The following is a 24,983-nucleotide window of genomic DNA, read 5'->3' on the forward strand; positions in this document are numbered from 1 at the left end:
AACACTTAATGTTTGTGGCAACCAGATGAAAGAAAACTACTAAAATATTACTTGACCTCCCTCCCCTGCCAAAACAGCCAGAAAGGAGTGTTGAGATGTGCCCTGTCTGCAGAGGATAAGGCAGATGCTCAGCAATTTACTGGGTGTTGCAGAAAGCTGTTGGAAGCGACTGCCTGCTAGTTCCAGATACAAGCCGCTTTGCTGAGGGTGTGCCTGGCCAGCAAGGGGCCCAGGGCCATAGCTCTGTCAGTATTGGCACAAGAAGTGAGCTGTCTGCAGAGCGATGCTCTATCCAAAGCTTTGTGGGTATGCTCGGAGTTAAAAAATGCTTTACATAAACATCAACTGTCCGAGACTATCCTAGAGGCCTGATCAGGCTGTTGGTGTCAAAGATGTACCGGCTACTGCTGTGTCCACTGCTATGCTACTGTGGAAGAACCCACAGACCCCATTTTAATCTCACCACTCGAGAGGGGGTTTCTATAGGGAAGTGGTCCAGCGTCTGAAAGCCAGGCTTCCCACCTCCCTGGTGGAAGTAGAAACTCTGGACCAGAAATGAGGCTGGGTGTGTCTCCCTCGTGTGTGAGTCTTCAACACTTGGGGAAGGGGCGCGGAGGAGAAGGGAAAGGAGGATGGACATTACAACAGGAGATGAAATGTTGCTTACCAAAAACCCTGGGTCCATAAAGTACGGTTTCTCCGACGATCCATCATTTGTTTCCAGGTCGACAGCAAAGCACAGGAAAAGTGTATCCAGCACAGTTTCGAACACAGATAAGAAACTGTGAGCTGCTAAGTAGGCGAAAAAGGCAACCAGCAGCAGAGGGATGGCCCATACCTGGAGCGCACGGTTGTAGTTAAACGCCATCAGGCCCCCGAAAACGCTGAAGCACACCACCAGCACCTGGGGAAGGGGAGTGTTGAGAACCTTTATAAATAGGGCCGGTGAGCTCTCTTACCAAAGGGTTTGGGGTCTCCCCGCCCCCACCACACCAATTACAAGTAATGCTATTGTGTGTGTGTCCTAAAGAGAATTTGACAGGATGAAACAGAAGAAAAACAGGAAAACGGATGGAAGAAAAAAAATAACCCAGTTAGAGCTGGAGAGAATATGTCCTTTATCTGTTCCTGCCTTCGTGTAAATGTTATAAATGCGTCAAAACTTTCATTGTACTCCTCACCACAGTATGGCAAAATCATTGGGATCCTCGCTTTAGAAGTGCGTGCGCATGCGTGCGGTGTACGTAATCCTGTGGATGTGTGCGCTGTGTGGAGGCCAGAGGCCAATGTCAGGTACCTTCCTTGATTGCTCCCCACCTTATTTTGTGAGGCAGGGTCTCATTGAACCCGAAGCTCTCATTCATTTGTCTAGGCTGGCCAGCGACCTCCAAAGATTCTCCTATCTCTACCCACCTTCCACCTTCCAGCACTAGAATTAGACACGTAACATCACAACCATCTTTTATGTGGTGTTGGTCCTCATGCACAGACACTACCAACTGAGTCACAGCCGCTTAAAAGCTTTCTCTAGCTCTCTCTTTTGTTTTTGTTTGTTTGTGTTTGTTTTTGTTTCTTTGAGACAGGGTTTCTCTGTGTAGCCCTGGCTATCCCGGAACTCTGTAGACCCTGCAGGCCTCAAACTCAGAGATCCACCTGCCTCTGCCTCCCAAGTGCCAGATTTAAGGCGTGTGCCACCATGCCTGTCTTCTTCCTTTTTTTTAAATACCCACTTTTATACTACAAGCAATTGAATTAATTTCCTAAGTGATTGGTTTTACCCTCTGGGCACTAAATGGAATGGTTTCTCTTTGCTAGTGTGCAAGATAATTGGATTCTCCGAGGCTTTTGTGACATGTAATTACTGTTTCCAGGAACACACTTCTAGGGCATGATATACCCAATTTCTTAAAAGATGTGACAGCCCACCTGGGGCCACCGTTACTCCTGGATGCCTGTTATGGTGAATATGGAATTCCGAATGCTGTTTCCTTCAGAAGCCTAAAGTCATTGATTATTCCATATAGGGATGATATACTTATGGGAAATCTAAGAAAATCCGCATTCAAAGTGAAATGATAATAATACACTAAGAATTATGAAACTGCATCCAAGAGATATTTTTGGAACTAGAAAATGCATCGCCCACGGTTGAACTAAGGTAATAGCATTACCAAATTGCATCCAGTCTTACCTCATTTGACTGTTTTGAAAGGCATAATTATATTGTGCTTCTGTTACTGTTGTCACATGAAGCATCTCTGGGGCCAGGTGAGCCTTAAATGTATGTGTAATGAGCACACACACCTGTGAGAGTCAAGCATGTCTTAACTTGCTTGAAGCTAACTATGACAGTCATGCACCAGACTGCGCACGCAGCAGCATAGGATCCTCAATGGGGCACACTCACCATATATGGGATTGTCCAGGTCACAGCTGGTGACTTAAGATCTTGTTCACTTGTGGGCATTGCCAAAAACTGGTGATTACATCAGAGAGGGAGGAATGATTGAAAGAACTGAGGGTTTAGCTTTGAACACAGAAGACATGGTGGGAAGGGTCAGAGTCAAGAATCTAAACAGCGTCTAAGTCGGAGAGAGAAAGAAAGCCAACGCAGCGGTTCAGAGCCTTTGCTGCGCTTGCAGAGGACATAGGTTCCGGCTCCAGCATCCAAATCAAGCTGCTCACAACTGCAGTTCCAGGGACTCTGGTATTTTCTTCTGGTATCCATGCACATGATGAACATAAACATGGACACATACATAGGCTAGACAGATGATGGGTGGATGGATAGACAGATGACAGATGGATAGACAGACAGATGATGGATGGGTGGGCAGACAGATGACGGATGGGTGGACAGATATTACGGATAGATGGACAGACAGGTGACGGATGGATAGACAGATGGATGATGGATGATGGATGGATGGATGGATGGATGGATGGATGGATGGATGGATGGATGGGTGGATGGGTGGATGGGTAGGTGGATAAAGATAGAGATGGGGAAGAGGCTTCCTTTCCAGTTTCTGAGATTTTTATCTCACTAATCTATACATACTATAAATTATTTCTTCCTAAGGTAACACATATATGCCTCTAGGACTGGATGGTCTCAGCACATAAGCATGGGTCAGTGGAAGAGGGATCACACAAACTGAGCCATGTAGAATCAGGTAGGCCCACAAGATGAAAATTACATAGAAAAAGGTATAGAGTGTAGCACAACATAGAGAGCCTTCTAATTTGAGCCACGACCCATCAGGCTGGTACATCGCCTTCATCAACATTGTGTTTATAACCCCTACACAAGTGACACCTTGGAGGTCTCCTCTGGCCTACATCATAACCTAGCACATTTTTTACTTTTTATTCTGGAGACTAGGGTCACTAATTAGTTCAGGCTAGCCTTGGCCTTGAGTGCTTCCTGGCTCAGCCTCAGGGTAGAGTGTGTCACAGCATAGAGAGGATTACAGACCTGAATCACAAGACCCTGCAGTTCAAAGCTTCCAAGTTATGGGCTCTGTCCTTTACACTGCAAGCTACTGGAGCATTAAGGAGCCTCTTTACCGCACAAGGCATTTTAGAAAGATAGTCAAGTAACTTCAGAAATACAATTAGCTCCATTCAATTTGCTCAAATTCGTTTTTCTCTTTTTATATTTTTGAGACAGGATCTTGCTATGCAGCTCCAGCTATCCTGGAACTCACTCTGTAGACCAAGCTGTCTTCAAACTCAAAGATCCACCTGTCTCTGCCTTCCAAGTCCTGGGATTAAAGGTGTGTGCCACCATGAGTGGCTTTCGGATTCCATTTTGTAGATTTACTGCCCTTAAATAATGTACAAACTAATCAAATTAATACAACCTCTATGCTGTAGGACCAAGAGGCAGTCCACAAAGCCTATGCATTTCTGAGGTTAGTAGCATTCTTATTTTAGACAAACAAAATCAGGGATTGGAATAGCAGAGTTGGTCAGAGGCAGAAAGATAGACTGTAGGGGCTGTGGGACCCTGAGAACATGAAACCTTAGCTTCATCTGTGAAACAGGAAGCCTCACAGGATCAAGAATGGGGGACTAAATGAGGGGTGAAGCATGACAGCTACCCCAGAACAACAAACATGGATCCCCTTTCAAGTCAGCCTCCATATTGTCTAATTTGTTGAATTCCAGGTTCTGGTATTTATTTAGTCAGTTTATTTATTTAGTATTATTTAGTCCATCTCACCTTTCCCAGGAAAATGATAAAGTTTCCAAAGCAGTTAACAGACGTGAGGTGACTTGAATTCTTGGATATGATTGTGTGCGCGTCTTTTGCTGATGTACAAAAGTCTGTCCCATTAATGGCCGCTGCGGCATACGCGTCCTAGAACAGAAGGCAGTGGTTACAAATACAGTGGTTCGTGTCATTTTAAGGTAACAGAATGTCAATACAGAGTATGTGACTGTATTGTGATCATAGTCAAATGTATTTCCATACCGTTTGGAAAATGGAAAAGGACCTCACGTCAATACTGCAGGCTGCGTGTCCTACCACACACATGGAAAGAGTGAGTAGGTAGAAGTTATTTTTTAATACACAGTAGAGTTGGAGGGCAGGAAAAGGGGTTCAGGTACCAAAAAGAGAGCAGACCCTACTGACTTGTGAGCTGAACCCAAGGCTGCATCTGCTATGGAGTTAGTGAGGGCTTCTGCGATTGAGATCTCCTGTGCCCAAGAGATAGTGCTGGTTGTTTCTAGAGAGCTGCATTTCCTGTACAAATTAGGGTCGATGATTTGAGACCAACCAGCCACTTGGAAAAGCACTTAAAAAATAACCTACGATGTGCCAAAGAGTATATCTGGGGTCTTGGCAAGAACAAGACAGAAATCATTCCACCAGGCATGGTGGATCCCCACAACAACTGGACTGACAGAATCGGGCTCCCCAGAGCAGGACAGAGCCAGGAGGATGCATAGCAAACAGAACTCTGCCCTGAGGACAGTGGGGAAGATGGCTAAGAGGCGGGCTGAAGGCACTCAGAGGAAATGGGACACGGGCCCTAGGGAACAGCAGGATGGTACGAAAAAAGGAAGAAACAGATAGAAAAACTGAATAGGACTGAAAAAAAAAAAACCCACACAGTTTAAAGATTATTTATTTGGCTTTTGCCTTTAAGTAAACATTTTATGTTGTTACATGGCTTCTAAAATTTTATTTTTTGATAACTCAGTTTTATGGGGGATGTGTTCTACTTACGTGCAGGAAGATACACTTTGAATTTAGCCAAGAACTCAAGAAGTGAGATGTACCTACTGGCTATTTAAAATACTCTGTTATAAATATGTAGCAAACATCTTAATTTCGTGATTTTAGATAGGTTTGGCTTTTTGTTTTAGTTTGTTTGAGGCAGGGGCTTACACAGTGCGAGGCTGGCTTCAGACTCACTCGTCGCCAATTATGGCCCGGACCTTCTGGTCCTCCTGCTCCTCCCTCTCAAATGCTGAGCTTCTGGGCCTAGGGAGTCACCCAGAGTTTATGTGGTGTTGGGAACTGAAATCAGGCCTTCTCATAGGCGAGGCCAGCACTCTACCCACTGAATTCTTTTTTTTTTTTTTTTGGTTCTTTTTTTCGGAGCTGGGGACCGAACCCAGGGCCTTGCGCTTCCTAGGTAAGTGCTCTACCACTGAGCTAAATCCCCAGCCCCTACCCACTGAATTCTATCCCCAGCTCAGACTCATTCTTTCAAAGACTGGAAACCAAGATTAAGGGCACTTTCCCAAAGCCCCCTGATGAGTCAGGAAGACAAAGAATCTTTTCTTTAAACTCCAACTGTCTGGATTTCACACTTCATCAGTTTTCCTTAGGCCAGAACTCAATTTAGAAGCACAGGGGTTACGGGAAACAGGGAAGCACAGGGCCTGTAGGCCGGCCTGTCCTTGGGCTCAAATCCTGACTCTTCCAGTGAGGAGACACCAGGCAGGCATGGGCTGTGACCAGCCCCTCAGCTCCTTTTCCTTATCCAAGCAGGGAAAGAACACCTACTGATGGGAGGTTTAAGGACACATGCCCGAGGAACCCAGCATCTGGCATTACGTACTTGAAGACTGATCGCCCTCACATAGCCAGAGCTCTCCAAAAATGGCGTCATTTACCACGGAGCACAGAGCAGCATCTTAAGCCTCTTGGCAGGTGGGGGTCTGGGGGTGGGGGCAGTAAAGCTCTGTGTTGTCTTCATCCTCACAGGAATCCAGAGGTGACCAGCCTTGTGTCTTGGACCTATCCTGGTGCCTTCTTTTCTCCCTCTCTCTAGTCAAGTTCTGACCCAAGCCCACAGGCCCAACACCTTCACCTTCTACCGATTCCTAGGGACATACATCCTGGTACCTATGGGGGAAGGGTAGTTGGTTTTTGTTTTGTTTATGTTTTCTTTTTGAGGGAGGATTTTTCTCCCTACTGCCTCACAGTCAATTTGGTGCCATCCGTCACTCATAAGCAACAAAAATAGATTTTGTTCCTCCGCTAAGATGATTAAAAGTTAAATGGCACATGTGTCGGTTCCACGGCTTTCCAGGAGGCTCATAACCATTTATCTTTTCTTTAACATCTCATGGTCCACTGAAAGAGAACACTAAAACCACATCGACAGGGAAATTATACATGCCTTCCTGAAGTGACTACAGTAATAGCATTTTACCGTGAGATCCCACCCTCCCTGCCACATCGAGACGGAGATTAATGGCTGGCTGAACGAGGGGTGGGGCAGCATGGCCGGAGATGCAGGGTACAGACTGAGCATCCTGCTGTTTCAGTATTAGTGGTCCACGTGGATGCCTGAGCAGAAGTTGTTTCCTTGGCAAGCATCTGGAGGATGCACCGCACCAGACTGTCCACAGCATGTGCACCATGTCTGAGCTGACGGCCTCAGGGCCATGTGCTAAGGGAGCTACAGAGGTCTACGTTGTATGGTGAAGGCCAGGAAGCAAGCACAATGGGTTGTTCATGAGAACAATTAGGGGCGGACCTCCCCACCCCGACTCCCATGGTTAACCTTTCAGCAAGGAAAAGAGGGTAATGGTTAAACCGCTCTAAGTCGATGACCATGTAAAATTCACGAGTGAATTTGATATAGGGTCTCATGTACCTGATCTCAGATTTATCTTCAGCTACGACAACTTTGAACTTCTGATCTCCTGTCTCCACCTCTCAAGGGCTGAGGTTACTAGCATTGTCTGGATGGGTAAGCACTCTACCAACCGAGATATATGTCTAGTCCAGGTCAAAAGATTTAAGATTTGGCTATCTATGTTGTGCTTGCTTTAGAGAGGAAAAGGAAAAGCATGTGAAATAAGGGCAGGGGAAGATCACAGGGAAAATTTGTTTTCTGAGGCCTAAAGCACGTTTTGTTTTTATTCTACGTTTTCTCAATCACTTAAGAGATAACAAAGAGGGGCTGGAGAGATGGCTCAGCGGTTCAGAGCACCAACTGCTCTTCCAGAGGTCCTGAGTTCAAATACCAGCAACCACATGGTGGCTCACAACCATCTGTAAAGAGATCTGATGCCCTCTTCTGATGTGTCTGAAGACAGCTACAGTGTACTTATATAGAATAAATGAATAAATCTTAAAAAAAAAGATATAACAAAGGTAGTAGTTCTCAATCTGTGGGTCACAACCCCTTGCAGTGAGGACATATCAAATGACCCTTTTCACAGGGGTTTCATATCATACATCTTGCATATCAGATATTTACATTACAATTCATTACAGTAGCAAAATTATAGTTATGAGGTAGCAACAAAGATAATTTTAAGGCTGAGGGTGAAGAACTGTATTAAAAGGTTGCAGGGGGTTGGGGATTTAGCTCAGTGGTAGAGCGCTTGCCTAGCAAGCGCAAGGCCCTGGGTTCGGTCCCCAGCTCCGAAAAAAAAAAAAAATAGAAAAAAAAGGTTGCAGTATTCAGAAGGTTGAGAACCACTGCTATAGCCAGGAATTAAGGCTGAAAACCATCATATCAGAACTCTGCAAGACATTCCCACACAAGCCATAATGCCCACAGGGCCCTACTGCACTTAGGGTCAATGCGGTGTGACGACACATCCACCAAGTACACTGGTGAAGGGGCCGTCACAGACCAGAGTCTGGCCCGAAGTCAAGAAACCGCTCTGAGCACAAATGCCAGGACCAGGAGCCGTAATTCTTCCCAGATGCTCTGGCTCCTGAGCCCCACCCCACCCCACAGCAGATGTCCTATGGTGTGTCCCAAAACAGCTTGACACAAACCCAAAGGGAGCTTCTTATCTCATCGCTGTGGCCTTTAAATGGTTTCTTCAGTAGGCAGGGCTGCAACTTCTTTGTGGAAGTAAATCCTGACACAAGTATTCACTCAGTACATACTGTGCTCCACGTTCTAGACAGTTCCTGAACGCGCTGATTCATTTAATCCTCCTCGCTCCCAGCCAGTAGGGAAGCTCAGAGCACCCAAGCACAACGCTAGATGGCATGCAGAGTCACCCACGTGACACTGATGTCACATCACTCCGGACCTCTGACTCACCTAGGTCCATCTGCAGGAAAACATTTACATTGATGTGTGTTTTGGGCATTTCCTTCGAAACAGCAGTGTGGTGTGCTGTGAGATCTTTCTTTGTGACCTGGCAGGACGGTTCTGTAGGAGGCGGCTGGGTTTACCACTTATCCCCTAAAGCCTGCGGAGTAACCTCTGCCAGGTCTTGCTCTCCTCATGAGCCCTGTTTTTGGTCTTCGTAAAAAGACGTTTCAGTTGGCTTTAAAGTTTTGCATTAAAGACTCTCATGGTTGATTTGGGGAGATGTTTCAGCAGCTAAGAGGGCAGCATGAGGGCCTTGGTTCAGATTCTCAGAACCCATACAAACAGCGGTGCGAAGGGGCTGCAGAGGTAGCTCAACGATTAAGAGCATCTACTGGCTTCAGTGAGAGGAGGCGCACCTAACCCTGGAGAGACTTGAGGCCCCAGAAGTGGGGAGCTCTGGTGGATATGGGGGTGGGAGGAGGGTGGGAAGGGGTGGGGTGGGGAGTAGGTGGAGTGGGAGGGTGGAATGGGATGAGGAACAGTGAGAGGGTGGATGGGGGTGGATAATGACTGGACTTTATAAAAGATTTAATAATAATCATAATCATTTACTATTCTTACAGAGGACCTGAGCTTGGTTCCTGGCATGGACATGCCATCCCACAACCCTCTGTAACTCCAGCTGCAGGGATCTGATGCTCTCTCCTGGCCTCTGCAGGCCCGAGACATGCATGTGGTATGCGTACATATATGCAGGCAAACATTCAGACACATAAGATAAATAACTCTTTAAATAAGAAAAGCTGAGGGTGGTCACACAGTTCTGCAATCCCGATGTGGGAGAAAGCGGCAGAGATAGGAGGGTCACTGGATCTTGCTGGGTACCAGACAGCTCCAGATTCAGTAAGTGACATTGTCCTGTAGGGGGAGGGTGGAGAGCCATACATCAGGATACCTGGTGTCCTTCTCAGGCCTCTATGAGTGGATATGTAAGTGTGTGCCCATGCACACACACATACCCATGTGCACACACACACATGCATGCATGCATGCACACATGTGCCCACGTGTCTATGAAGTGGTTCACAGTGAACCGGGCACCCTCTTCTGATCATATAACTTGGGCTTAACTCAGTAAATTAATCACAGTAGGCACTATTATTCCCATTTAATAGAAAATTTTAATCATCGTGCTGTTAGGTAACAGAAAAGGCTAGATTAACTCTTTATTTTGAGAGAGTTCTCCAAAAATATTAACCTACAGAGAGGTTTCATTTTCCCCCTCCTTAAATCAAAACTGAAGCTTGCACAGCCTGGCCCTTAGTCCTCTGTCCCCTGAGAGCACCCATCTGTCCTCCCTGCAAACTGAACCTGCAGCGACTTTTGATGGCAGAGCTGTGAACTTGAGCCGCTATTGACTCCTCATAAAAGTAAATAGAGCTTTCCTCCATGGAGAAGAGAAGGGATTCGCCCCAAAACCCCCGCCATGAATAGCCAGCTTTATTTCTGGAATGGCCTCTCTGAGTTCTGATTTTATTCACTCAAAATAAAGTAAGAACTCCTAAAACAAACTTGAGTAACCAATACACCCTCAGACCTCAGAGACGCACAGGGGTAGCTGAGTCCACACGCATCCAGACGGCCTTCTGAGGCCCCTAGAAAAACTTGCAGGAACTAGTCCAAGCCAGCTTCATCTCTGATTTTATCACAAACACATGGAGAGGAAGTCAAGGCACCCGACAAAGGCGCCCGGGCCTTCCCGGGCCTGGCATTTACCAGCGCCTTCAAGAATTCACTGTTTACCAGGCTGCAAACCACCAGCAAGGAGACTGAGAGGGGAGCGCTGCCAGCTCCGTCCTCCTCAGGGGTCCTGCCAGGAGGGAGGCTGAGAGTCACTCCTGCCAAGACAGCCAGAAGCAGGCCATACAGTCTTGTTTGCTTTTCTGAAATGTATTTGCTTTTGGGCTTAATTTCCAGAATGGCCTTGTTCTCTCCAAGCTCATCATTGGAAAAAAAAAAAATATTAAGCATCCCAGAGACAGAGGAAAGGAAACGACTATGAGTCTCAAGACGCCCGGGGGAAGGACACCACCTCCTTTGCCACCCCACATTCCTTGGCAAATACGCACAGTTGAAAGGACGGGCAGGCAGGCAGACAGACAGACAGACTAGCACAAAGGCAGCAGAACTGATTTCTACGAGGTTTTTCAATGGAAGTAAAATGTTGCCAAGTAAAGAAAATGACGTTCAACCCCCACTGAAGGAATATTTGAGTTTCTCATAAATATTTTCACACACAAGAATTAGCTTTCTGAAACCCCTCTTCTATGAACTTATTTAAATTTTATTTATTATGCTTGTGTGCGTGCATGTGTGGGCGCACATGCACGAGCTCCTGTGTGCTCACACGGGCATGCGCATGCATGTAGACAGGTCCTATGGCATGTGTGTGGAGGTCCAAGGACAACACACAGGTAGTCAGCTCTCTCTCTCCACTGTGGGTCCCAGGACTGGAACTCAAGCCGCCAGGCTTGTATGTAGCAGGCAGTGTTCCCCAGTAAGCTACCTTACTGTTCCTAAAACCCTTTTTAAAATCCATAGAACTCATGTTAAAAATCAAACACAATGAACCAGACCTAACAGCTCATGCCTTTAACCCCAGCATCTAGAGGCAGAGGTAGGCAGATCTCTGTGAGTTAAAGGCCAGCCTGATCTACAGAGTGAGTTCAGGGCCAGCCAGGGCTACATGGTGAGACCTTGTTTCAAAACAAACAAACAAACAAACAAACAAACAAACACAAACAAACTTGGCACATGAGTTTTGTAATCACAGCATCGAGAAGGCAGGGCCAGGTCGGTCCCTGTGGCTCACTGCCCAGCCAGCCTGGCCTTCCCGGTGAGTTCCAGGCCACTGGGAGACCCTTAACAAAGGCGGACCGTGCCAAGGAGTGACACAGAAGGTTGTCCTCTGGCCTCACATTCTGTGCGTATATGTGTGCTCACACCTTCAACACACACGCATTAAACCAACATGAAAACTGTTGCTTTAAGATAATATTTTTTAGGCTTATTAATTTTAGGAGTTTGGGGGAGGCATCAGATTCCCTGGAACTGGACCTATAGACTGTTGTGAGCCACTATGTGTCTGCTGGTGTTCCGACCTGGGTTCTCTAGAAGAGCAGTCAGTGCTCCTAACCTCTGAGCCATCTGTCCAGCCCCATAAAAACGATTATGAGGGTTAAAAGATTTATTTTCCTTAGCACTGTGTTTTAACTTTAGGGAGCGTTGACTGTGATAGTTCTCTTTCTCTCTGGCTTCTCGACTTCATGGTTTTTGGTTTTGTCCTGTCTCTGCCAGGGTCATGAACATGTAGGACCTCTTAAATGAGAGCCTCCATTTCTGACCTGAACCAGCATGGCCCCAGGTAGGCCATCTCCAACACCCATGCTCTAGCCCTCAACCCTGGTCTGTTGCAGAACCCCACAGTCCCTCTGACAGGATGCCTTCCTGAGCCCTATCCTGTCTGCAGGGAGGGTTGTCCAATTCTACTGAGAAAAAACCATCGTCAGTAGGCTGTGGCCAGGGAGACATGGCCAATGTGTAGCATAATCAAGGAGCAGACATCTCGTATTGTGAGAGTCAGATCCAGGGCAAGCCAGATCGGATAAACTCATCTTGCTGTGCTTGACCCTTGTCTGATGTAGGAAAACTCTGTGCCCTGCACTGCAACCATGTGACTCGGAGTGGCCAGGCAGGTCCAGAAACGAAGACTGTGAAGTCTGTTACCGGCACCCCGGGTCCTCCCTGTGATGGCAGCTGTCAATCTCATTTGACCTGTGCATGTCAGTGCAGTAAATGGGCTTTCGTAAGGACCAGTTAAACTGTGGGAGTGTGAACTGGGAAGTGTGGGGGTGGGAGGCTGGCATGGCTGCTGATCTCAGGCTTTATTATTAATCAGGCCGGGCCCTGGGTAATGGAACCATGGCTCACCTCCTCCTCACCCTCATCACTGACAAGGAACTCGGGCTTGGGGGTGTCAAAGATGACCACATCTGCTGTCATTGTCATCCCGGTAGAGCTCCTCAGCCTCCCAGCCCCCGTTTTCTCACTGTGACTGACAGCTACCTAACACTCAGAGTCCCTAAGAAGATAAAATAGATGGTATGTGCAAAATGTTTAATCCTGATGTAAATACAGTACTTGTGTGTGAAACACCACCACCACCACCACACACACACACACACACACACACACACACACACACACACACACACACAGATGTTTACCCTGGGGCTTGTTTGACTATGCCACTTCCACAGACACCATGGAATTCATGGGCATTACGTGGTTGGTTCTTTATGTAACACTGGTGAGGTTTGGTCTTGTGCTGTCTTGTAAGGCTCAGTGCAGGCCCCAAGAGCTGGCTGTCCCAGAGAGTCTGTGTGTTGACCCAATTGACACTATGTGACCCTGCCCCCAAGTAATTTCTGACTGGTAAATAAAGATGTCAACAGCCAATAACTGGGCAGAAAAGTCATAGGCAGGTTTTAGGGTTCCTAGGCCTTGGGAGCGGGGGTCAAGAGAGAACCAGGGGAGAGAGAGAAGTGGAGGAGAAGTCACCACGAGTTAGAGTCCTCAAGAAAACATGGCCCTGAGGGGAAGGGAAACTTCAGTCAGGATATAATATGTGAAAGAAGAATCTAAAAAAGAAAGAAAGGGGCTGGAGAGATGGCTCAGCGGTTAAGAGCGCCGACTGCTCTTCCAGAGGTCCTGAGTTCAATTCCCAGCAACCACATGGTGGCTCACAACCATCTGTAAAGAGATCCGATGCCCTCTTCTGGTGTATCTGAAGACAGCTACAGTGTACTTATATATAATAAGTGAATAAATCTTTTAAAAAAAGAAAAAGAAAAGAAAGATGGATTTTCTAGAGAGATATAATACATATTTACCTCTTCTTTTTGTTATAATAAAAATATAACATTCAATGTGTTGCCTTGATCAGTTTCTGGGTATCAGGTTAGCAGTGCATGCGAATGCTTGTGCACAGATCTCTAGAACCGTTCAGCACAGACAACACCAATAAAACATGGATTCCCCAGCCCTGGGTAATGGCTTTGCTACCTTCTGAATCCATGAGTTTTAACTTCTTTATATATCTCATATGATGGTGTGATTATTTGAATATCGGATGCCCTCTCCACCCCCACCCCAAAGACTCGTGCATTGAAGGCTTGGCCTACAGCTGGTGATGCTTGGCCACACCTCATCAGTGGATTACCCTGGGGGCTAAATGTTCTACGAGGGGTTGTGGGAATGTCTTTGAAGTACATAGCTTGTCCCTAAGCTCTTACTCCATTTTTCTCTCTGCCTCCTGTACATCATAATAAACTGAACAACTTTCAAATACTCCCCCATGATGTTCTGCCTCACCTAGAAGGGATAGAACCTATGATGGGCTGAAAATCCTGAAACCATGAGCCAAAATAAAACCTTCCTCCTCCTTAAAGTTGTTTCCCTCTGGTATTTCGTCACAGTGATGACAAACTGATTCATTCAAATGAAATGACGTGGCAGTTGTCCTTTTGAAGTGGATTATTTAACTTAGCATATGCCTTTCAAAATTTATACTTTCCTTAGCAAATAACACTGAACTTTCTTTTCTTTTCTTTTAAAGGCTTTATAATATTTCACTGTATGTGTATAAACACTCACTCACCAACCTCATGGACATGAGGTGACATTTCGTGGTTTTGACTTTTATTTCCCTAGATGTTGAGTATATTTTCATGTGTAGTGTAGATTCTTCGGACATATGTCTTTTCAAATCCTTTGTCCATTTAAAAAATTAAGTTATGTGACCTGCTGAGCTGAAGTTCTTTTTTTTTTGGTTCTTTTTTTCGGAGCTGGGGACCGAACCCAGGGCCTTGCGCTTCCTAGGTAAGCGCTCTACCACTGAGCTAAATCCCCAGCCCCCGAGCTGAAGTTCTTTATACATTGATGATATTACTCCCTTATCACATGTGACTTGTGGCAATGTTTTCCCAGTCCAAACATGGGTCTTTGACTCTGTGGATCACTGCAGACTGTTTCGTAGGATTTGCAGTTCTCAAGTTTAAGGTGGACCCTTCCTTTTTTTGGGTCTGTGTTGTTGTGTCATGTATGAGCAACTGAGGCCCAATCCAATGCCTTCTGCACCCTTCCTGTGTTTTCTTCCAGGGGTTTTTGTTTTTTATCATTTAAAAAAAAATAAATCTACTTGAATGTATACGGACACTTGGCCTGCATGTAAGAGCCCTGCACATGGGCACTGCTGAAAGGGGACCAAAGAGCATCTAGATCTGGAGCGACAGGTAGTTATGATCGGCCGTGAAGGTCCTCGAAATCAAACTTGGGTCCTCTGGAAAAGCATCCAGTGCTCTTAACCTCCGAGCCATCTCCCCAGCCCAGGGATTTACAGCTTCAGGTCTTACTTTCAGGTTTCACTTTATTAAGAGTTGGTGTTAGCATGCTGCCCGGTGAGAGTCTTCTGCATGCAGACCGCAGTTTTCTCAAGAATGTTTGTTGGGAAGCCTGTCCGTTCTCTATGATATCATTTGGTGTGGCTAGCCATATGTGAGACGATGTATTTCTAGCTTCTCTGTTCTGTTGCAAAAGTCTACCTATGTAGCTAATGTGTACCTTTGTTTAGGCAGTACTGTGGCGTCCAAATTATGATGCCTATTTGTACGACATGTTTTCTTTCTGAACCCCCGACACCTGGCGGCTGGTCCTCTCATTTCAATGTACCCTCTCCACTGCTACATCCACTCTAAGCTGTTCCCCCAACATTCAGTCCTAGATAAGGGCAGTTCTTTTGAACTAGTACTTTTTCTTCTCTTGCTTTACACATTCCCAGCCACTCTCTGTAAACGAAATAGTTACACAAAGGCAGCATGAACCCAGGGCTGGTGTTGAGACCATATGAACCTCCTTCAGGCCGCAGACAAGTCTGGAAGGTCTGTTTGGGTCAAGCTCCCAGGTACACACTAGAATAGGGCACTTACGAGACTAGCCGCCTCTTGTCCCTTGGACCTCCCCACCTTTCTTTGCTGTTCCTTTTATGGTGAGAAGTGTGGCATGGCACGGCAAACACCCCAAGAGAACCCTTCTCCACGTTCACACTGGGATGCACCCCGATGAAGTCATTTAGTGCAGCTGTCTCATTCCCCAGCAATCTCACTAAGGCTCTCTTTACCCCACCCCTGTGCCAACTGAAGCGGTCTGTAAAAAGCAAAGAAAGGGTAGATAAAGCCACAACGGCTGTCAAAGGCTGGATCCAACTGCCAAAGCCTTCAGAGACTCCCTAGCCCCACCTACTTAAGACATGCAATGGAACTAAATTTATCCACACCACTCCCCCGCCTGCTTTTCAGAGAACTTGTTTCCTGTGCCTAGAGCAGACGTCCTCAACCTGTGGGTCTCAACCTTCAAACAGGAAGTCACCTAAGACTAAGAAAACTCAGAGATTTATATTACTATTCACAACGGTAGCAACGTTACAGTTAGGAAGCGGCGGCGAAAGTAACTTTGTGGTTGGGGGTCCCCGCAGCATGAACTGTATTAAAGGGTCACGGTATTGGGAAGAGAGAATCATTGCTCTGGAGAGATGAGTCTCTGAGGGGAAGGGCTGCTGCTGTCTCTGCCGGGTGCAGTGTTAGGCAGTCTCTTTCCAGCGCAGCATGCTCTCTCCTCCCTACAGGACTCAGACTCTACTCATCCCCTGAGGTGCTAAGTGTGGAGTGAGGGTGTATGTAGCACCACCAGTTTAAGCTTCTCCCCAACCAGCTTACTAAGAAATGAGGTGGTGAGACTCGGACTATGGTTATTTTATTTGGCTTTGACAATTACTAGGGGGCAACACCCAATCTACTCGTTCTAACTGCTGGCCTGGCTACTTCTCCTCATGGTGGCTTCCTTCTCTCACCTTTCATTCTTCCTCCTTCTCCCTATCCTCGTTGCCAAAAACCTGTGGAGACTTCCTGGGAACCACAGCTGTGGGAGGGGAGTAGGAAGCCGTCATGAGGGGAGACAGACCATGAGCATGTGGTCAGAAGAGACAGCAAGTATCAGGGGTACACAGGTGGGGAGACAGCCAGGCCAGCAGTTGGAAGAGAAGATTAGAGGTTACCCCTCAGTAATTGTCTTTTCTTTCTTTCTTTTTTTTTCTTTTTCCAAAGCTGGGGTCTGAACCCAGGGCCTTGCGCTTGCTAGGCAAGTGCTCTACCACTGAGCTAAATCTCCAGCCCAACCCCTCAGTAATTGTCAAAGCCAAATAAAATAACCATGGTCTGAATCTCACTTCTTTGTAAGCTAATCGGGAATAAGTTTAAATCGGCTTGTATGAGTTACATGAGGGCAAAGAGAGAATCCATCTACCCCTTTTACTAACCTTCTCCCAGCTTTTAACCCTGCAATGTGGAACGTGGAGGGAAGAGCTTCCCAATATGACCCGAATGTCTTGGAGCAGAAGGTGTGTGGTCAGGTCTTTCTTCACCTGCAGAAGGAAACCCCGCTAGGCTAAGGGACAAGGGAGCAGACCCGGTGGGATCTAACCAGTGGTTTCGGTTACTATTGTCTTAGCAAAAGAAGCATAGGTAAGAGCCTGCCTTCCATGACCACCTCTAGGGCTTTGGTTTATCTAGGAAGGAGGAAGTTGCATAGATGTGTTTTTTAAATGAGCTGGTAAGCTACTGTTCACAAATTTGGACACATAAGACCATGTAGTGTGGCTTTGTAAAAGAATTCCATTTCCTAGAGAGGGCCCACAGAGCCATGAAGACAAACCGATGTTTTTTTCCCAAAGGCAACCTGTGTTAACTGATACCTGGGATCACCTGAAACCTTGCACCCTCCCAAAACAGTGATTCACCTTCCTGCACGTCTAATAAAACCAGAACTCAACGTCAGACATGATACACTGTTCCTCACACCTCTGAGTTTTGGTCTTTGATCAGAGATGAAGCTCAGGTGGTGGGAGTCTTGTGGGATTCCAGCATGGATTACTGACAGCCAGATCACAACTTTTATTTCTTAATCATTGTGACTCACCCCATCTCTTATTTGTTCTTAAGAGTGTGTTCTCCAGCCTTGGGCAAACCACTTCCGTCTCAATGTCTGAGACAGAGATAACTGGAGGGAGTGCTGGGGAACGCACCCACAGTGGATGCCTTTCTCCTTCCTCAAAGGCAGGAAAGGGAGGGTTGGTAAGGACTTTGGAGGAGTCTCAAGGAGACTCTGATGGTCGGTTTTTCCACCCCAAGAAAAAGACCCGACATGGAGATATATGAAGAAATCTACTTCCTATCAAAAAGAAGATTAGATTTGTGATAGGAGCTGCTTAGTTGTTTAATTCCATTTTCCAAGTCAAACGGATTTGGGAGACATCAGCAATCTAATCTTTACATTTCTTTAGTATTGTTGGATTGCAGAATGCTCCTCTTGCACTCTGAGCACCCTTTTTTTAATCCTGACCTATGAACACAGGAGCTCTGTCTTCTGATGCAAAGAATCAAGGCGCCTGCCACAGACACAGAGCTGTTTCAAGGAAGCATGTAGGAGATCAGTATGTGGCTGCTAGATCCTTCCCATTCAACACTGCCACAGCATGTCCTTATTCATGAGGAAATAGGGATTTGCTGACTCCAGTGGTAGTTTTCATAATCAACATTTAAAACCCAAGGGTTCTCATCTGCTATTCCCAGCATATCTAAGACATGTTTTGACAGGAAGGTAAGAGCATACGTTGGTGGCTTTGTGTTATACATGAAGCTCACAATTAAGAAATGACAGCCCCTTCGATAGGGTGATGGTTTTTAGACTTGTGTTTCTAGAAGCAGTCCTAGTTACCCTTGTTAGGCCATGTCACCAACCTTCCTGAAAAAATGGGAAACAAGAAGGCTTGATGGAGAGGAGACAGGGTCAGACAAGCCTGTCTCCTAGAACTGATGGCTGGCTGGGCCTATTTTCTCAATCAACAGGCATAGTCATACTCTGTCCTGAGCTCGGGTTTGGATGTAAGTACTGGACCTGGAGTTGGGGGAAACATCAGTCTGCTTTGGGTTGTGAGAAGCGAAAGTGCTACTCTGAACATTATTAATTCTGCTCTCCTAATGAGTGAGGAATTCGGTGCTAGTGCCTGGGTCTGGGGACCAGAAAAACGGCTTAGGTGAAACCCCCCCATGGGTACTGATATCCCTCAACTGAGGGGATTAGATAAACAACCTCATGAACTCAGCAGTCTTCCGAGTACCACAGGATACAACCAAGAGCTTACAACCAGGAGTTCTCACACACTCAGCCATGGGTCAGTGATGGTAACGTTAATGGCTTCTGTTTTATCTCTGTGTTATCCATAGAGCTAAGAATATTACAAAAGTGCTTTCGTCAACTGTCATAACCCTGAGAAACAGGCACTTTAACCATCAACTTCTCTGGCACACTGACTTCCTGTATTTGGTGATTTGGTAAGCAAAAGTCACTGAATCCTCCCTGTCCCTCACTGAATAACAAAGCCAGACAAATCTGGGTGACCCCTATTCCAGGATTCAAACTCGTATTTTCACTAGTTCTCTGAGGTCTTTCCTTCCACAGGTTATGTTCTCAGGGTCCTAGCCCTCAGCCATCAGTAGATACCGTCTCTCTGTTATAGCCAAGAACATTTATGGAACATGTAAGGAGAAGCAGACGGCACACTTAAATATTGGTGTATTGGCTTAATCATCCTTCCTGTCTGTGAGGTAGCCATTGGGACTTTTGTTTTATATTTGAGAAGACAGAAGCTAACAGGGTGAAGGGTCCTCAAACTCAATTCTTATTCTAATCCATTGCTGGGGAAATGGAAATGTGGATTCAGGTCCCAAGAGGGGTGAGGGACAAGGAAGAGAGAATGCTGGTAGTTGGGGGCACCCGTCTTCCAGAGGGATGGAGAGGAGAGGTAGGAGGGGCGTGGAGCAGAAAGCTGTGAATCTCATCCTATCATTATAGGGAGATCCTGGCCCTCCGAGGACCAAACATCCTGACCCTTCTGCCCTAGCAGCACAAATCTGTCTTCCATGTTGCCCCTGTGAAGGGTCAATGTGCATATAGTTCTGATCACCTCACACTGGATAATGGGACACACTTACCCACCCTCTGCCTCTCAGCAAAGTATAGAAGGCAGGAGAAGACACAGGATAGAGATGAGGGATGGAAGTACTCTGCCCACCTCGTACCCTTGGATGAGGCACTGAGTTCTCTGTCCTACAGATTTTGCTGTAATGAAGGAAAGGTGTCTCCTGATGTCTGAATTGCTGGGGGACCTAGCCTGTGGAAGGAGTTCTCCAGGACTGGTAAAAACCCATGTTTGAATCACGGAGCCAGAGTCACCCAGATTCTCCTGGTTTTGTTGTTTAATGGTCAAGAATCTCCTTTCGGAGAATAAGTCATTTCTCCTTGGGGAAGAGGCAGACTTCAAGGGTCAGGGTGCCTGATGGGGAGCAGAGCATTGGCTTGCCCAGCCCTCTCCTGGCTCTCTTGGAGGGGTGTGCCCTGCTGTTACAGAAACTGAACTCTCATCTCCAGCTTCCGCTCTCTGGGTATAAGACCTGTGAGACAGTGGCTTGGTGCCTGTGATGTAGGGTGAACCATTGACAAGCAGTTTATGGGATACTTTCCCCATGAACCAGCTGGTCTGGTGTTCGAGGTGGTGTTTTCAGGCTCCAACTCTTGTGTCTCTCAACAGTAGTGAACATTTGACAAGGAAGAAGGAAGGCCTATTGTGTTTCCAAAGCTCAAGAGGCAATTCGCTTTCCTTTTGTCTAAGTCCTTAGAGTTTAAATGTTATCATCTGTTCGGAAGAGAATCATAACAGTTCACCCCGCGAGGGCTGATGGGTGAGGCCCACTGTGGTTAATACAGGTGAAGTAAGAGTGCTTAGCATAGCATCTATAAGAAACCAATACACAGCAGGCATCCTTGGCTCTGGGGGTAGCACGCTTGGGAGGAAATCAGAGTCATTTATGCGGACTTGCTTGGCTGGGTCCCTCTGTATCACTCCACCTCCCTCCCTGACAGTGCTGCAGTCCTTCATTTAATAAATCTCAATTGTTTCTTCCTCAAAGTAGAATCTCAAGTTGGGAAGGACTTCAAGGAGTTCCCCAGGACTGGTAAAAACTCACATTTGAATCATGGAGCCAATGTCACCCACATTTTCCTGGTTTTATTTAATGGTCCAAGGTGGCAGCTGTTTCCTGAGCCTTTCCCCTAGAACTGAGGGTGTACCAAGGTCCACTTAGAGAAAGGCACCCTGGGGCCTCACCCTCTTAAGCCCTGACACTTGCAGTGTGCTCACAGCAGGTGCGAGCTGGTCTGGAACCAGCACACAAAGCCCTACCCACTCAGCTGCAGATCCTGAGCTGCACACCGGGATGCACAAGGATTCAGTTCCTCTTCTTCCAGACAATCCGGGGCCTCTGACAAAGAGGAGCCTTAATTCCTTTCTATCTAAAGCAGGGGTGATAACATTTGTCTCGAGACAGCTGCAAGCGGGGGATTATCACTGACTATATACAAGCCTTCATGCGAACTGTCAATATGGTCGCACATGTGCTTTCCCCTCCAGACCGAGCACACAGGAGGCACCTCCCTAGAGCTCTCACAACAGCTGGCTGCCCAAGGATAGCTCTGAGGCAGCCGGCAGGGGAAGCAGGAAGCCTGAGCCACCTCCGCCTTACAAAGAAAGGCTGCCTGGATGCTCTATGACCAGAGTTACTATTAGGGTCACATTGCTTTCTCTTAGGCCTCTTTCCATCATTCACAGCATCTATTGAAAGATGTTTCCCGCTGTTCAATGTATCCTTCCCCTGAGATGCATGTGTTGCTCCAGAAAAGGGGAAGAAGTGTCAGTGGAGATCTGCCACCCTTGGCTTGTGATGACCCAAAACCTGATATGGGGATGTCATGGGTGGAGAGAAAGGCAGACATTGAGGTGGCACTCACTGCACAGACCAGGGACAGAGGCTTTAAGATTTCGAAAAGTCAAGTTGACTATAAAAGCTTGGAAGACAGGCCAACTTTATGTTTATTGATAAAGTGACTGGAAGGCAGACAGGGAGGGAAGAGTGGATAGGAGGAGGGAGGGGAGTAGCAAGCTCTACTCAGCACTGTCTGAACTTTTCTGACAAACCTGTTGGTTGCTCAGGAAGGGCAGAGCCGCCCCATGCTTTCATGCAAATGCCAGGAAGCAACAGTTTTTGCACTGGCTTAGCTTGTATCCAGATGGATGGCAAAGGAAGGGAGACTGCACACTTGACAGTCAGTCTGCTACAGAGTACACTAGTGCACCTGTCCCCTCCTCGGGGAGACACACTTGTCTTCCTGTGTGATCACCTATAGAGAGACAAGACAGGTACAGTGCCGGGCACACTAGTACTCGCCCACTTCTAAGGCTGCCCATAATGGCTACTGTCTGTCCCGAGTGCCACTCTTGGTCATATATGGTGTTTTTCATAATCCAGACGCACTCCTGGCAGAAACCCTCTCTAAGTAGACCCAGAGATGTAGCTTTGTTTAGTTCTCAGATATGCTGGAAAGCCCCTCACCCCAAGATTCCAAATGTCCAGCACAAAGATGTTCACGACCCCAGGGTCAGCCTTGCCGTGGATTAAGAAGCATTTGGAGATGGGGGTGGGGTGGGGGGAACCATGCTGACTTGGAACCCAGGAAAATAGTCAGTTCCTAATCTGGGTTCACAGGCACCTGACAGAGTGGGGTGGCATCTCCGGTCTGAGCTAGGTATCCCAACAAGGGTCAGGAGGCTCTCTATGGATGAGGGAGTTACTTAACTGAACCCTTTCAACCCACAGACTCTCCTGAGGCTGGGTGGCCAGCTCAAGTTACACAAAGCAGGAAGGGGCAGAGGCAGACAGCTGCAGGACAGAGCAAGGCTAAGGAGCTGCCCTTTGCTGGGAGACTGGACGCTTTCAAACGGTTTGGGCATCACCCGGAAGCTCACTTTCCACACCCACTCCCACTCCTGCTGGAAGAAAAAAATAGAAGAGGAAAACTGCTTAAAACAACAACGAGTAAAAATTAAAAAAAAGTCAGAACCAGATACCCAACAAAGGCTGTACGTGGACCCCTGGAACTGGACAACACTGGTGATGTCTCTCCCAATTTGTATCCTCTCAGCTCTCTGCCGACCTAGGGGCCCAGACTTAGAGAGTTGCCAGGCACCACCCCGATAGTTAGATGCCACAATAGACGAGAGAAAGCAAAGTAACACACGAGTGGTGGTTCATAAAAAGCAAAACAAGCAAACAAAAAAACCCAACAACTCTCCCCCACCCCCCACACATGTTTTAAACAATGGGATCTACTTTACTTGTTGGTTAAAAAGCCCTTCCTTGTACACAAGAATAAAAATCTAATGAAATTTTGTAACTTTCCTCTAAAATTTGAAAAAAAAAAACTATTCTAGCATGTTTTCAAATTAAGAAGCATCTGTGGAAGTGCTGTGGACCCCCAGTGTACTTGGACTTAAAGGGGCAGTGATCTAAATAAGGGGGGCGGGGGCAGATGCTCCGTGTGGGAGTGGGAGGCATTCCCATAATAAATTGGGTGAGGACAGTAAGAAACAGAAGGCAGGCTTTCTGGCTGAGTGGTTAGCAGCCCGGATCCCTGGGGAAGAGTTGAGCTGGGTCCCTGGAAGGTGTTGGTAAGGGAGCAGGAAGCCTCTGGGCTTTGTTGCCATCCCAACTGAGATGAACTGGCCTCTGGGACCAGAAGCCTGGACCACACTGACTTGCCTGAGGAGGACAGGAGGTGGAGTGGGCCACCCAGACAGCGTAATAGCTCAAGTGGTGGTTCTGGGACTGTGGCTAGAAAACCTCCCAGTGGTAAATCTTGGTTGTGGAGGCCAAATGACTCCTAGTTCTGACACTGACTGTGGGCCTTATTCAATGGGCCTCATCTCCATACTCTATGCCATTCAGGATCAATCGGCAGTTGGTGCCAATAGCCTGCCGTCAACATTATCACTGTTTTATTAGCTGGTGATACCCACAGATACTTGATTTACCAAGTTGTCCTTCTCTGAGCATCTGCAATTTTTTAAAAAAAAATTCTTACCATTACATACATGTCTCATGCATGTGTTTCTTTCTGCTACATATCCACATGGTTCCCCTATTATGTCCAGGCTCAAATGGTTGCACACAACATACGTGAATAAATGACTTTTGCACAGATGAATGTGCGAGGCGACACAACTGCCTCACACACATTTGGTATTTAGGAAGCAGAGAGAAGTAAATGACAAAAGATGAGTTCTACAAATGAAGCACCATGAGGCCTTAGGCTGGGTGTCTACAGAAGGCAGACACTCTACCTGCCCCGGGTCCCCGGTCTTAGTGAAGACGGGTGAGGCTTAGGAAGGAGCGATGAGTCACAGCGGCCTCCCTCGGAACTGCAGGGAGAGCATCTGGGTGCTGAGCAGGACAGATGCATTTGATCCTCTTCCAGCTTCCCGAACCTCCTCCCCATCAAGCAGAGTAAAGAAAACAGGCTTTGGCTGTTTCTGTATCTGATTTCCAGGCACAGAGATGCCCACGCTTCTCCCTGCCCCCATCATAGCCTAGCCCAATGGGATTAGACTATCTCGCAGTCTAATCTAAATTCATTTCTTCACTTTGAACTCACTTTCCTTTGTTATGGCCAGATGAGACTGACAGCCCATTTTATCATCGTTATCTCCCCGACTCCCCGCTCCCCTCCTCCCTCTCTTCTAGCTCTTGTGTAACTCAGACCAGCCTTGAACTTTGAGCAGCTGAGTCTAGCCTTGAATTCCCCGATCCTCCATCCTCCCACCTCCATCTCCACAGTGCTGGGACCACGGGGTAGCCCCCGCCCCTGCCCCGGTGTAGGCAGTGCTGGGAATGGGCTGCATAAGCTAGGCTAGCCCTCTATCAGCTCAGCCTCCTCTGTGCCCCTTCTCCTTGGTATATTATGATCTCTGTGCCATAGGTAAGAACTCCTCTGCCCAAACCCATGGTTACTGACAGGATTTGGGTCTGTGCTCCAGTTTGAGATATATATATATATATATATATATATATATATATATATATATACACATATATATATTATTTATAGTGGGAATATATATATTATTTATAGTGGGAATATATATATTATTTATAGTGGGAATATATATATGTATATATATATATATATATATATATATATATATAGTGAGAGAGCTTCCTTTTTTTTTTTATAAGATTGCCCTTTCCCATTAACTATGGCAGTGTCTGTATTACTCTTTTTGAGTGTCGATGTTCTGTTTTTATTTCCCTCTGTAGCTCTGTCTCCTGTGTCACATGATGGCTAATCTTCACTACCCCTGCCTTCCTTCCTAAGCGTTTAACTCACTCT

The 24,983-nt window shown here is 46.7% G+C and overlaps 1 protein-coding gene across 5 annotated transcripts in view; it reads right to left on the reverse strand.

Moving 5' to 3' along the window:
- The window catches only part of Slc44a3 (solute carrier family 44, member 3), a 78,462-nt gene that overhangs the window by 3,188 nt on the left and 50,291 nt on the right, over positions 1–24,983 (reverse strand). For 3 of the 5 annotated variants that reach the window (XM_039102087.2, XM_039102086.2, NM_001013914.1), the window contains exons 13-14: positions 4,229–4,366; positions 668–904 (exon numbers count right to left, since the gene is read on the reverse strand). In XM_039102087.2, the coding sequence (XP_038958015.1) occupies positions 668–904; positions 4,229–4,366 (375 nt within the window). Of the gene's footprint in view, positions 1–667; positions 905–4,182; positions 4,367–8,263; positions 9,450–24,983 lie in introns of those variants that run through there. The other 2 variants (XR_010063593.1, XR_010063592.1) reach the window with 1 other exon arrangement.

The sequence above is a fragment of the Rattus norvegicus genome, chromosome 2 (assembly GCF_036323735.1).
Source record: "Rattus norvegicus strain BN/NHsdMcwi chromosome 2, GRCr8, whole genome shotgun sequence".
Lineage (NCBI taxonomy): Eukaryota > Metazoa > Chordata > Mammalia > Rodentia > Muridae > Rattus > Rattus norvegicus.